Source organism: Sinocyclocheilus anshuiensis, unplaced genomic scaffold (assembly GCF_001515605.1).
Source record: "Sinocyclocheilus anshuiensis isolate Anshui unplaced genomic scaffold, SAMN03320099.WGS_v1.1 scaffold735, whole genome shotgun sequence".
NCBI lineage: Eukaryota > Metazoa > Chordata > Actinopteri > Cypriniformes > Cyprinidae > Sinocyclocheilus > Sinocyclocheilus anshuiensis.
In genome coordinates this window covers 295106-310276 of record NW_015548245.1, presented here as the reverse complement: position 1 = coordinate 310276, position 15171 = coordinate 295106, and the positions used below count along the sequence as shown (strand labels likewise).

Genomic DNA, 15171 nt, shown 5'->3' with positions numbered 1-15171 from the left:
TGTATATATATATATATATATATATATGTATGTATGTATATATATATATATGTATGTGTGTGTGTGTGTGTGTGTGTATATATATGTAGCAAGATGACTTTTCTTACCTGGAGTTCCGGATCTGTTCCACTTGACTTGGTGTTAATTCAAAAACACATTGACTTTCTTGCAGCTTCTCGCTGTTCTGTGCGACTGCAAAGAGTGACAAAAACAGAATTAGCTCACTTAATGGCTTTCTTGTTGGCTAGACACACCTATGATAATTGGGTTATTATTTATTCATAATTAGGGTTGGGTATCGTTAGAAATTTTCTGGTTCCGATTCCAGTTTTGCCTAACGATTCCGGTTCCGGTTCCATTTAAATGAACTATTATTCTTTTTTTACTATTTTACCTTAATTGAATGTAGTGTTGCTGGAAGGTAGTAAGTAATGTTGAGTAATGCATGTGCTTCAAAGTTGATGTTTTTTTACTCTATCAATAACATTTTGCTTTTCAAACAGGAATAAGCTGGTTGGCCAAATAGTCCCTTGAGGGCTAAGACACTTGTTAATTTCCCTAAATTAATTAAATATTATACTTATAACCATATATACACACACTGCATAAAGCCCCTATTTTACAAATAATAATGCAGTCAGGAGATGGTGTGATGCAATGAGTGGTTTCCACATTTTTAAACATTTAAAATGCATGAAACTATTTTCTATCACTTTGTTTATCACTCTTGAAATGACCTGGACACTAAATAATCTAACCCTCATACTTACATAACAATAGCAGTCTATTTATTTAATGGTCCAAGTTGAAGTCAGCATGTATATTAATGACAATATGGGCCAAATATAATGTAATTTAGTGGCGGCATGAGCTGCGTGCTGCCGGTACATGTACAGTCAGTCAAAACAACGTGCACATTTATCAAAGACGCGAGTGCGCGTACAGTTGTGGAAAACGATGTGTTCGGCAGTTAAAGATGCGGCACGTCTGTGGAGTGCGCGTCATGGGAAACAATGTGCTCAGTAATTAAAGAGGCAGGGCGGCGTTTCTGTTATCTGGGAAACGCCGGCGCAAGGCTGCTCAGAGCGCTTGGTCACGTTTCGCACCAGAACCGTTTTCGGAACCGAAACTTAGAAATTGCTCACGGTTCCAGTCCTTTTCAAAAAACAGAACCGCTTCTAAACAAGAACCGGTTATCGGTTCCCAACCCTATTCATAATAATGGGACTCACTTAGTTCTGTGGGTGGCAGCAGCGTTTCTAGGTTGTGGTAGAACGGCAGGGGCACCAATTTGACTTCTGCCACAGGAGGCGGAGCTGGTTTGGGGATGCCGTTGAGGTAGTCTGTGCCCTGGGCCGTGCCTCTGGGCGAGGAGTTAAGGGCAGGATAGTTTACGGGCACGGACTCAGGGCGTCGGGCCGCCAGCCAAGACGAGGCTTTGGGGAAGCGCGTCTCGTAGAGCTGTCGAACGTTCTTTAGCAGCTCCGGACTGTATTCGGTCTGCACAAGCCGAAGAGCTCTTCCCACTAAATCCTGCTTCAACCCACTTTTGCTGCGGCCCATTGAGGCCAGCAGCGTCTGCAGATCAGACACCCGGAAACTCTTCACCATGTTCTGGGGAGACAAAAACAGCCCATGAGAATGAGAAACGGGGAAATGCACCGAAGAGTTCAATATCTGGCTTGTCAACCAAAGGGTTGTGGGTTCGATTCCCAAAAGAGAACAAATCAAGAACCAGGGACCTGTTCACACCAGCTCAAATGTTGGGCATTAAAATACCTTCCAGTTTTCACATGTGATAGAAAAGCAGAAATACAATGGTTTTTGACAGGTACACAAAGCAGCTCTGCGCAACTTTATTTCTAAACCGCTTGTCACAGAAAAGTCAGTCAATAAACACCAAATACAGGAACGCCACGTCTGGATTCTTCATTTGCTATTCACTGTTGCTCAGCAGAATACTCTGTCCATGAGTGCCACAAAATTACAGTTTTATGTCTTATTGGTTGGTTGGAATCTTATTGGTTGGCCAGTTGTCTTCGCAATTTGTTGTAAAAGACATTAAAACACCTCTCTGTAAAAAATCTGTCCCACTAGTGCATGCGATTATTCATCCCAGTCTAAATAGACACATTAACAGCCATAAATTCAAATTCAAATGTTTATCGTACATAACTTTCGCAACAAATATTCATCTTCTCTATATTAGGTGTACATAAAGTTGCTTAAAATAAAAGCATCTACTAAAATTTCATAATTACTAAAAATTCACAATACTTTTAAAAAGTTGTTTAGATTTTTTTAACTTTCCAAATTCAATGCCAAGACAATCCTCAAGCTTCAAAATGACCTCAATCTCTAGTTTACTATGACTGAACCCCTGCAGGCCAATGACACTCTCCATATAAACACTAACGTTACACAGAAATCAGTTCTGCAAATAAGGTAAAACAATGAGGTTCAAAGCATGTTCGTAATCATGCTGCACTACTGAATACCAGCATGGCTGCGATCATCTGCTGCTATTCAGTAGTAAAACGGTCTTGCACAAATGAAAATTATTTATCTTTTAATGCAACCCACATGCATCATTTGTGCAAGTGACTATATACCTACACATTAACATACAGCATTGCAAAGTGTGGAATTGTGTTGATTTTTACAGCTACATGGATAAAATGCACGTGTGATTTGAAAAGGCAGAGACTGTTTTGTTATTTTGTATTTTGCAGACTAATCATTCACTTCCACAGGCGCGCGCGCGCGCACACAGACACACTAGCTTTGGTCTCAAAGCCTGGTGAGCTGTCTAACCAAACTGCGTTTCGGACATCAAATGCACATTCAGAACGTTCAAAAATTCGAATCTAACGTTAGAACGCGTCAGATATGCTGGATACATAAACAGCTCACTGGGTTTTGACACACAATCATTTACATACACACTTATACATATTGTCAACGCACTTTACAGACTGACACTTGTCCTGAATGAGCACCAAATACGACAGTATGAAATTTAACTCACGTTGTTTGAATAAGCACCGCTTCTAACTCGCCTGGCTCCTTTTACTTTCACTATTTAAAAAAATCTCATCTACTCACCATCGCTTCTACCAGTTCGGCCGCCATTTTCGCACAGCAGCCCCGCGAGAGCCTGAAGCGAAAGGCAGCGGCTGGCCAATGAGAAGCAGAGAAGGCGTTCGATGACCGCCGCCGGTGTCCAATCAGCACGGCGGTTTGTCTATAAGTAGGCGGGGTTGTTTGCGAAGAGGCGTGGCGGCGAGCTTTAAAAGGGACAGTGCGGTCTAAAAAAGAGAACTTGAAGCAAGGTCTACCCTTTCTGATAGGCCTCTGGTGCTTGTAATCCTACCCACCGTCGCCTGAACTTCACAGTCTGATTTGCCCACTTTAATAGTCTGGCGTGAGAGCGAAAGCACGTTGCGTTTTGCATTCAGATGTGATGCGAGAGGTGGGTTTCCCGCGACAAGTGGAACAGGAGCGCATGGCTCCTTTCGATCCATTCCGTGCGGGAAAATCCACTTCATGAGTTGTAAAAAGCCACGATATTGAGGTCTGAATGCTTTGTGCAATTTCAGTCCTAAAATGACAACAGAAGCACACTAAAACAACTCACACATATACCCACACGCGTTAACAGTGTGCTGTTCAATGTAATACAACGAACACACTTGCTCATCGAGGACAGTTGGGTAAACCGATCTGGAAAATCCACACGAGACTGAATCCACAATCCTCAGGAAACTCCATCCCGTGTTTTTCTTTATTGTATGTGGTGGGGGAGGGGAGAATGTTTGAGGTCAATTTTCTGAGGTAAAAATAAGGCTTGAAAGGCAAAATAGGAAATAAACAGGTACATTGTTCCTTAAACAAGCGAAGGTGAGTATAATATACATATATTAAAACAAGAATAATAGCGTTATAATGATGAACCTGTAGAGATACATATCCTCAAGTCATACTGTAATCTTATGCTCCAAACCTGTATTACATTCTTTTGTGGAACACAAATGGAGATGTTTGGCAGAATTACAGACTCATTCCTTTCACTTTCATTGTATAGAAAAACATACAATGAAAGTGAATTGTGACTGAGTATGTCTACATCTTTTTTTTTGCGTGTTTCACTGAAGAAACAAAGTTGTTTTTAACAACATAAAGCTCATTAAAAGATGACAGAATTTTAATTATTGGTAGAACTCTTTCTTTGAGGAAACCGCATGTTAATTTCCCTGTTTTGGCAAAAGATGGCGCTGCTGTCTAACAATGCTTTGCCTCTGAAAGTCTTCACAAAATTTGTCTCTTTAAATATGGTTTGAAGTTCCAAGAAGTGGAAAACAACAACTAAGGAAATTTACAGATTTACAAATGTAGAATGACAATCAAATTATCCAATTTGCTCAACCACAAGCTAACAATTAAGTAACAAAATCAGGTTTGAGGTATTCAGGCAGGCAACAAGCAATCAGTAATAATATATATATTTTTTTCATTAAAATATTTTTAAAACTATTAATTGTAATTTAACATATTTTATAATATCTGTTCTGTTGGGTGGTTCCATGTGAACAGAAAATTTCAAATTATTTTCATAGCTCTTTATTAATTTTCAGACATTAACGAATTGTGAATGCACTTAAAATTAAAAAAAGAGTATCGTGTTTATTTTTTTAAGAAGACATTTTTTAATAAGACATAAAAGCAGTCGGTGCCCACAGCCTTGTGGTTAGTGTGTTGACATATAGTGCAACTGCGCTCATGGTGACCCGAGTTCGAATCCCGCCTAGAGGTCCTTTGCTGATCCTGCTCCCTTCTCTCCTCCCAGTGCTTTTCTGTCAGCTCTCCACTGTCCTCTCACAATAAAGGCATAAAAAGCCCATAAATATAACTTTAAAAAATGACATAAAAGCAATGAACAGAAGCAACAAGTGTTCAAAATGGAAGATGTAAATATATTTGAAGAAACAAATTATGCACCAATTTACCATATAGCAAAATTTAATCTGAAATAGCATTTAGAAAATAAACAACAATATAAAATGAATATATAATATTTATATTTCTTTGTAAAATAATTAGTTTTCTAGAATAACCTTGACATTAACATTCAGCAATATTGTCTTTGTGGGTTGGACCTGTGTTAATGGCACATACAAATTACGCATTGAAAGCATATAAATGTTTCTGGAGAAAAGACAAATAGCTGTGTAGCTCTTTGAGTCTTTTCTTTTCATAATTTGTATGTGTATTATAACAAGTTCTAAACAAAAAAAATTTTTGACAGGAATGCTAAGGGGTTAAACCTTGATTCCCATTACAGGACTGGATATAGCACATATAGGAGTGTGTGTGTGTGTGTTTGTTCTTGCAGTTATTTTAAGTCAAATATGCATGTGAGTCATAGTGATATGCTGTAGCCCACGTGTCCAAACTCTCCTACCTTTTGAATCAGGACACTACATTGCGTCCCAGTAATATTATTTGCAACTAAGTGTTAGGTCAACAACAGACAAACAACCACACTAACAGTGGCTTTAATAGGAACACAGATTCACGTGTAATCCAATTACTACCTTCATAGGACAGATAATTAACTAATTGACAAAAGACTTTTAGGGCACTCATTTGGATAATCTGAAACCAATACAGCAAGCTTGTTCACATAAGACTGCTATGGTATCTAAATGATATTTTAACTGAACATTTTATTTGCCACGTTTCATTATACAAAAAAAAAAAAAAAAAAAAATCTTTGTTCAGATGTTGACACAGTACAACACTTAACAATGAATAAAATAAAACAAATAAAAATAAATACTGGAGCAAAAGGGGAAAATACAGATAATATTTTATTTATATATAAACCCAACCCAATAATGAGATACTTCAAAATCCCATTTCACTTCTGTAATGTGCTGTACTGTTATGCAGTGTCCTGTGTGTATTTGTGTGTTGAGTCTTAAATCTCAAAATAGTTTGTAAAATTAGCATCAGGGCGTGTAAGAGCAACTTAGTTGACAATAAAAGCATTTAATTTTAAACATAATATTTACATGTATTAATTCAGCAGACACTTTATAATATATTTGAATATATGTTTATTTATTATATTTATTTAGGAGACACTTTTGTATTTTAATATATTTTATTTATTAATTTATTTTACAGTGAAACCAGATTTCATATTAAAAGATTTTTTATCCATTTGAAAATTTTTTAAAATGTTGAGTTTATTATTATTATTATTATTATTAATTATAATATATTTTTTATTTTGAATTTTATATTGATTTACACTTTAATATTATTATATTATATTTTATTTTATGGTGAAACTAAATTTAATATAATTTTTTTCATTATTGTTTGAATTTTTTAAAGTATTACATTATTTTTTTTAAATAGAAAAAGCTAATGATAAATAGAAAAAAAGAGAAAAGTATGATGTCCTTCTACATGTACAAGGTTATTTTTATTGGAAATGATCTTTAAAATTAACTTTATTGTTTGGAATTCAATTAAATGGTTGCATCAAATGGTTCTTACTGTAACACAGTATCTAAACCTTAAACTTCAAAGACTGAACACAATTTTTTTAATCATCAAAAAGGATACTGTATTATAATTTTTAATTTTCATCTTAACATTAGTGCATGAAAGCTGATTTTAAAAACACTTTTTAAAATCTTAAATTACAGTAAACTGAAATGCACAATGCTTTTGTTTTAGTCCCAAAGACTTGACACAAACAGGATAAGCACACCCAGAGGTCATGTTGTATCACTGCAGCCACCACCCAAGACTATTTACATTAATCAAAAACAATAATCTGTGTAATCTCTCGTAATTACAAAGATTTGCTTGGTTTAATGAAAATAATCCCCCTCAATTAGAGCCCCTGCCTCTAACTCTCTTGTACCCCACTTTGCTTCTAATTGCGTGGTTAAATATGCAGAGCATTTAAATTAAGTGGCGTTAACGATCTGGTTATTGCAAGAGAAGTCCTTCTTGAAGGAGGCTTTCTAGGAAGATTCGCAACTGGTGGTGGTGTTTTTCGAACAAGTGGCTAATCGAACAAACACACAACTTAACGAACGCATTTACCTGTTTACTCGATTCACACATGCCTCAGAGACTGACGTCACATCTGTTACCAAATGAATCGTTTGTTGGACTAATCTTTGCAAGCACTTCTTGAAAAGACGGAACACACAAGGAAAGACAAAGAAAGTCAAACCAGGACAAAATGTTATAAAGTTGGATCCAAAAACTGAATTTTCAACCACTAAGCGACAGATTCCAAGATCTAACAATACAGAAATGGAGGACAACGCATGCCGCAGCAATCAAGAACAACTGGGACTTCAGTTCACCATTGACTATCTGTTGTACAATAAGGGATGCAACAATGAGAGAGCAGAACCAGAGGACAATGGCCCTCCATCTGAAGGTCTTCAATGCACAGTCAATGAAACTTTCTCAGAACAGAATAGTGAAAAATCAGAGGACCAGGAAAATGAAGAAAACGGATGTGAAGAAGAACACGAGAAGACCAATCTTAAGAGTGAAGGAACGGACGAGAAGCCAGCGCAGTCCTACATTGCCCTCATTTCCATGGCCATCCTGGATTCAGATGAAAAGAAGCTCCCGCTATGTGATATTTACCAGTGGATCATGGATCACTATCCTTATTTCAAAAGCAAGGTATTGTACCTTCATGAAAGCAACTAAGCTTCCTCAAAGGGTTCTGTTTGCAAGTTGTGGTTAGGTTAAGCAATTTTGTACAAATCTTTCGAAATGTCAAAGATCTGTAAGATGTTCTACAACTTACATCTCACCAACATACTTCTTAGTGATCTACATCCTTGCGACTACTTGCAGTACACTGTAAAAAAAAAAATCCGTAAAATTTACGGTAAAAAACCGGCAACCACATATTTTACCGTAAAAAAATACGGTAGCAACGTTTTAGGTTTTACAGTTTTAACTTAAATTTACAGTTAAATACCGTAATTTCATTAACTGATATAATGTTAATATACCAACCTATTGAAGTACTGAAATCTGTTTTGTACCTTTGTAATACACTGACAACCACCCAATGCAGGTGGTGATGAGAAAGTCACATGATGAACCAAAGCCCATCACAAGCAGCTTTTAAATAATAACATATGTAGAAGGTGCACAGTGTCATTCACACAAACACTAAACACCATTATGGTAACACACATGAAACTGAAATAATGCAATAAACATTAATTTAACAACATTAGGTGTAACACACAACCCTAATATACAAAACTGATAAGAAAAAAACTAAGAAGAAACATAGTTATTTCAACAAAAAAACATCAAATTTGAAATGTAACGCAGGGAATTCTGGGAATGTCAATTTACGGTTATTCACTGTATAATTACTTCCAAAAACGGTATACTACCGTAAAATTTATGTCCAATACATGTAATGTCCAATACAGTTTTTCACCGTATATAGTAGGGGAATTTACTGTTAACCATTTAACAGGTTTTTACTGTAGCATTTTTACAGTCTTTTACCGTTAAATTCACGGTCATTTTTTACAGTGTACTTCCCAATGCTAATCATTCACTCAATAGTAGCTCTAATCAAATACAATGTTTAAACATTTCTTGAAGTGCCTACAAACCATTTTAGTAATCCTGTTGATCACCAACTGCATTTAGCAAAGCACTTCTTCAAAAGACCTACTGCAGAATGAAAGAAAAAAAAAATAAACACAAACCAGAGCAAATGTTATGAACTTGCATCTGAATTTGCAATCTGTCAAAGCCTTATATTTGGATCTTTATCTGTCAAACCACAGGATTTCACAATTAGATTTTGATTGCCACAATCTGACAAAGATTTGTATCTGTAAAACCAAAAGTTTTGTTTCAAAGTAAATTTAAGAATCATGACCTCAAAATTTTGGTCAGGTTTGCATGATATTGTAGACAGTGATAGGTAATTTCTTAAAATATATTACTAGCTTTTCCCCTCCACAACTTATAAATTATAAATCTTAATAATAGTAAATCTTAAAAATAACAAATCTGAACTCATATTCATTATTAAGTCAAAGTATCTTACTTTCAGATGAGTCATAATTCACGTTCTCTACTCTTTAAACAGGACAAGAACTGGAGAAACAGTGTCAGACACAATCTCTCTTTGAACGAGTGCTTCATCAAAGACGGTCGCAGTGACAATGGCAAGGGCCATTTCTGGGCTATTCATCCGGCCAACTTTCAAGACTTCTCTAACAGGGACTACCACCGGCGACGGGCCCGGAGAAGGATCCGCAGAGTCACAGGGCAGCTGCCCTTCACGCTACCCGTGCATTATCAAAGCCTCAGCCTGAAACGGACATCGTGTTGGTGTTGTCCACCGGCGCATCCATTGATTTGCTTCTCGCCCAGAGTGTACTGGAACTGGGCTGCACTTCAGACACACCGTAGGCCATCCCTTCATGGACTCATATAACCGGATCTACCCTCAAATTATTTATTCATGTCGTTCAAATGTTGGAAGTTTAATTGTACATATTTTGTAAGCCATCTTGTATAAGTGCAAAATTGTTTGTAAAGCGAAAATGAATACATTTAGATGAGGACTGCATTTTTTTTTTTGGCATTCTCTTAAAGGAATATTCCAGGTTCAGTTCTTGGAATACTGTGGCATAATGTTGATTTCTACAAAAAAAAAAAACAATTTCCACTCATCACTCGTTTTCATAAAAAAAGCAAAAATCAAGGTTACAAAGAGGCACTTACAATGGAAGTGAACAAGGTCAAATTTTTGAAATGTGAGGCATATCATTCACACTTACATTAGTTCTTCTGTTAAAATTGTGTATTATTTGAGCCATAAAGCGGTTTAGATCATTGTTTTAACAGGCGCATCATTATATTGTCATTGCAAAATTGCTCATAATTTCATACACAAAAGGTTAGTAGTTTAGTGGTGTTTTTTCATTACACTAAAATCAAATTGACACACGTTTACATCTTGTGGCTATCATATTGAAACCGTAGGTTTTTTAATGTTTAGAAATTGGCCCCCATTCACTTCCACTGTAAGTGCCTCAATGTTTTTTTGTTTTGTTTGTTTTTGTTTTTTTTTACTTTTTTTGTGGAAATCAATATTATGTACTGAACCCAGAATATATAAACCAAATATTAAGATAAATAAAATAATGCTTTCAGAGTTTTAATTAATGAGGTACATAAGGATTATAAAAAATCCTGTGTGCTTAACCCTCTATTGTTCGGTCATTTTAGACCAGAAAAAAAAATGTTTTGAAATGTTAAAAATCGCTACTTCATCGGAATGGTACGAAACTCGCTGACTTTTATAGCAGTCACTATGCGACCACAAAAAAAAAATTGTGGATTTGATTCGAAAAAGCTAAATGGTTGTAAAAAAAAGTTCACACTTGTTATTCGTGGTTTAAAATGACCGCCATTGGACATGAATGGGAAATACGCAAAAATACGAAAATACAGAGAATTTCTTGTGTGTACAATCTACAAATCATTCACGATGCAGAGAAAAGTGCACAGCAATGAAGGGGTGACACTCTAAAATATCAAGAGTGCAAAACAGACACACTCACCCCCAAATACATACAATATGGCAAACATGAGCCAGAAGACTCAAATAAGAGGTTGAAATCAGATAGATTAACCTCTGATAAAGCATTCCTGATCATATTTGTTACATTTTTGTTGAACTTTGATGTTATGTGTAATAAAATGTCTTTCTTTGTGTTCAGATTTGACTGTAGTAAAATTAATACAAAAACTGACATTTCAAACAAAAAAATCTAAACCTTTACAAAAAGTTGTCCTTGAGAATGTCTAAATATAAATCCAAATCAACAACTTAAATCCAAATCCACAAAAAAAAGTATTTATGTCTAAAAACAACTAGAGAATTTATAAGCCTTTTATATAGAGCTCTATAGGAATCTAGTGGCTAAACCATGGAATTTCAGATGTTTTTTTTTTTTTACTCCCACCAGATGGAACTAATCTGCTTGAAAAAAATTTGGATTTTAAAGGCATTGTCTCTATTTTAACATAAAATACTGCCATAATTGAAAAGTAAAAGAAAAATATTAGAAAATTATTTTTTATATGATTTGCAATGGGAAACATTGATCATAATTATTGCATAAATATTCCAATGGTACCATGAAATTCTCTCAAAATACAAAACAAAAAAGAAAAAATATTATTGAACAAAAATATATTATATATATAATATAAATATATATACATTGATTTCACTGAAAATGAAAAAAAGTTACATTTCAGGTGTCCGTTCACTTTTGACCACGAACAACACAAATGTGACTCCCAAATGAACAATACCAGAGGGTTAAACAGATATTATAAGAAAACTGTGAAATCTTAGACTGCAACAGAACAAATTATTAAGACCAGTAATACAATAATACCATTTAATTTCTCACCAAGCGTGTTAACATGCAAGCATCTCTTTGGGAGCACATTGTGCATGGTGTAAAACAGTGAACACATTCCTCACGGCTGTGGCCACTCCAGATAATAATTAGACAGAAGAGCTCAGAAGCCAAATCTTTAGTCCTAAGAGATTTCGGCAGGCTGCCCAAAGCCGACTCTGGGATAAATACCCAGATAATCCCATAAATCTCCATGCAGTTTCGAAAAATAGGAAGCTTATCACACAGCATAATCTGGTAAGCGTTCCTCAGGTGAGGACCTACAATTCTGCTGGAGAATATGGAGGGAGGGATGAGGTAGTCGAGTGTGGGGCGACATGAAGCCTCAAAACGGCATTACCTCGAGCAGAACAAGAGGGCCATGAGCTAATGGGAGTCATCCGGACAGAATAATTAGTGGCTAAAATATGATTTCAGTTTACATTCTTTTCGACGCCTCTGAAAATCGGTCTCTGATTCCTACCAGCTTCAGGAAGACAGCAGTCTTGTCCCACTTCACTTTCGAAAAGATGAAATGAAGACAGCATGTATAGTCATTCGTATAACCCTGACCCACTTGGAAAAAATAAGTCAAATTAGTGACCCTATTCATGTACATTTATGTTAAAGTTACTGTAAAGACGTCACATTTGCTATAAAATAAAACAGCTCGCTTTCTAATTTTAATTGTATAAATTTAATATACATCTAGGTTACTCATCAACATACTTTTTGACATTTGTATTCAAAGAGGTCTTAATGATAGTGTCAGATACACTACTATTTAAAATAATAAATAATGATATTTAAATCCAAACTAGTTATCGTTATCAGTAAAATCGGTCGATATATATATATATATATATATATATATATATATATATATATATATATATAATATCGACAGATTATAATGTTTTAATATATAATATAAGATATATTTTATACAAGATCCTGAATATGTGGTTTCCTTATAAATGTATTTAATATTCAAATATTTTGATTTGTTTTTCAATATTATTTAAATTGTTGATTATTTAATACAATTATATTTATTATATTTATATATCAAAATTGTATATATTTTATTGGAAAAATGCCATGAGAACAATTTTATCAACCTAGAAAAATACATTAAAAAAACAAACAAAATTAAAAAAACAAAAACAAACAAACAATTGTTTTAAGGCATAATTATAGAAGAAAGGAGTGGGAACCTAGCCAAGAAACAAGGTTTTTAAGCAATTATCACCCTTATAAAGCCATCTAATTAAATTTTCTTAACCAAATCTTTCTTTTCTTTGCATTAATTTGCTTAATTCCCATGAATGGTCCTCGGCATTAAATCCTCTTGCCTTTGACAGCTTTAGGACATTAATTATCTTGCATATGCGTGCCTTATGCTTATAAGACACAAGCTGTTGAACAGGTTGCAGTTTGCACTCTCTCTCTCTCTCTTCATCTCCCTTATACACATTCACAAAGATTTGAGTGAATATCAGTCTGTTTTCATTGCTCTTTTTCACATCATTATTGGCAAATGATTAAGATAAATCATCATTGCTATAATGATTCCATTTCATCATAATGGCAATGAAGTTTACAGTGCAAATGCTCACACAGTTTGACTCCCATCTCGACACACTGTATCTCTGGTAAAGGCCCATGTGCACGTGTTACTGACTTCTGTTCATTTTCTCATTCGAATAAAAAGCCTGTCCCCTAAACCCCATTAAGCTGTGGAGCAGTGCTTGGTGTGTTGATCCCCTTAATCTAATTAGGTACATGGAAGAGGACAAGAGGGGGCGGAGATTAATGCCGGAGACGTGGGCCTGATTAACAGACAGTGGGGTAAGAAGAGATGAGTCGTGGGGCAAAGGCCGATCAAAACATTCTGGCCTCAGTTTTAGTCCAATTCAGCATTCCAAAGCTGATTTAATCAAACCTCTGCTACCTGGTGATTAACTGTGCAGTGGCTCAGGGTCGACAGTTTGGTTAAGACAGACTTACCCCAGCTCATCAGGTATTGAAGGCTTCGTAGTGGTACAGATCTGAATTCTGAGGTGTTTTTTGTTTTGTTTTTGGATACCAGACTTATTACAACAGAATGTTCACTAACATCATTGTTGAGGAAACTTAAAATTTAGCTCGACCAGTTCCAGTCAAGATGTCAGTTATGGTGAAATTATCATTGCTTTGTATGCTGTTGTTGGCACCTAGCTTAGTTTTAGTGGAGGAAGACAGGAGAAATGTGAGAAAAGAGAAAACTATTGTAGCAATCTATACACAATCTAACCACTAGGTGGCACAATAATCTCACTTACCTTTTACTCACATGATTCATTTATCCACCTTATTGTTAACTAAAGAGTTAGAAATATATAGCGGATATGTTTAACTTGAATATGCAAGTCTTCAGGTGTCAGCTATACAGAAAAGAGGTTCGTTATGCTGCTTTGTGATTCAAACGGTGTTTGTTAACATATTATTTACATTTATTATAGTCATAAATACACTGGTTTGTAATGCAAAATAGTTTTACCGTTAACTGCACTTTGTTGTTCTTGTTATTTACCTATAGCGGCTAAAACAGCAACGAATGACCTTCTGATTTAGTTTTCAACCTCAACCCCACTATTTTTGTCCAGCAGGGGGATCCTAAACCAACAAAACCACTGGACCATGAAACAAAGAGGACCTCGGCAAGCACCATGATCTCCCCTCTACCTCCCTATCTTCATCTATCTCCAGTGGTTTCCATGGTGACAACTCTTGGACCTGCCTGCCAATGATCCTTTTTGACCCCTAAGGGTAACCTTTGGCCTAAGGGGTCATGGCCAGGGTGAAGAGGTCAGGAGTGGCCAGAGGGCGATGAAAGCACTTCTGTGATTGGCTCTCTTACCAGCCCACATATTTTCATTTTAGGCTTAAGCACAGGCCTCGTCCCTCAGTTCTGCAGATAAACCAACTAGAAGACCGTACTTTCTCTATTTCCTACAAATGCAGAGACACGTTGCAAAAATCTCAATCCAACATTGATTACTCACAATGTGTGGCGGATGAATGCACCGGAACACTCTTGTGAAAACAGAAACCGTAGCATCGATCATATTCCCTCTGCGTGAATGTGTGGGTGAGTGTTTGTATGAAACTTCTTGTAAGAGCTACGGTATCTGCTTTGCATCACCAACTGGCCTATTCATTTCTTTCACACCTCGTTCTTTATCAGTTGAAGAGAAACGGCAATGAAGTGCTTTTAAAGGTGGTAATGCGTCTCCTTCCTCAGCCTCAGATTGAAAGGACTTCATTCCAAGTCGCCGTGCATAATGGCGTGAACTAAATGGCCGAAACATAATGTAAAACCTGGCCGTCACATGACTATAGCCATCCACAGTCCCGTAATTCATCCTTCGGATGATGGGTCGTCAATATTGATTCATGAGCGTAATGGTCATGGACTGATAGAAGGGTAGGATGGGGGAAGATAAGTTAAGAGAAGATGGAGAGAAAGAGATAGAGGAGGATAAAGGGGGTGCAGAGGTGAAGGTGGACGCAGAGTGCTTGTAGATCTGGAGGAGGAAAAGGATGGCGTATCCCTAACAAAGACACTAGGTTCCTGGGAGATGGTTAGTATTTGATGCAGGTATCTGCTGTTAATACAGTTATT

The 15171-nt window shown here is 36.1% G+C and overlaps 2 protein-coding genes and 1 long non-coding RNA gene across 5 annotated transcripts in view; 2 read left to right on the top strand and 1 right to left on the bottom strand.

Annotated features, from left to right (window-relative positions):
- LOC107655204 (E3 SUMO-protein ligase PIAS4-like) overlaps positions 1–3202 on the bottom strand; it is a 10206-nt gene extending 7004 nt beyond the window's left edge. For 2 of the 3 annotated variants that reach the window (XM_016442624.1, XM_016442623.1), the window contains exons 1-3: positions 3106–3202; positions 1233–1614; positions 108–192 (exon numbers count right to left, since the gene is read on the bottom strand). In XM_016442624.1, coding sequence (XP_016298110.1) covers positions 108–192; positions 1233–1614; positions 3106–3132 — 494 coding nt within the window. In that variant the 5' untranslated portion in view covers positions 3133–3202. The other variant, XM_016442625.1, reaches the window with a different exon arrangement.
- LOC107655206 (uncharacterized) lies at positions 376–14067 on the top strand. The gene is made up of 3 exons (XR_001630404.1): positions 376–410; positions 4350–4351; positions 14009–14067. It is a non-coding gene; the product is annotated as an uncharacterized LOC107655206 (long non-coding RNA).
- Positions 7031–9523, top strand: LOC107655205 (forkhead box protein E4-like). The gene is made up of 2 exons (XM_016442626.1): positions 7031–7725; positions 9173–9523. Exons 1-2 carry the CDS (start codon positions 7342–7344, stop codon positions 9521–9523), a joined length of 735 nt encoding a protein of 244 aa, XP_016298112.1. The 5' UTR covers positions 7031–7341.
- Positions 14068–15171: the final 1104 nt, after the last annotated feature.

Coding starts and splice junctions, on each gene's coding strand:
- LOC107655205 (XM_016442626.1), top strand. CDS start 7,342: ATGGAGGACAACGCATGCCGCAGCAATCAAGAACAACTGGGACTTCAG. Junction 7,726..9,172: donor ATCCTTATTTCAAAAGCAAG/GTATTGTACCTT, acceptor CTCTTTAAACAG/GACAAGAACTGGAGAAACAG.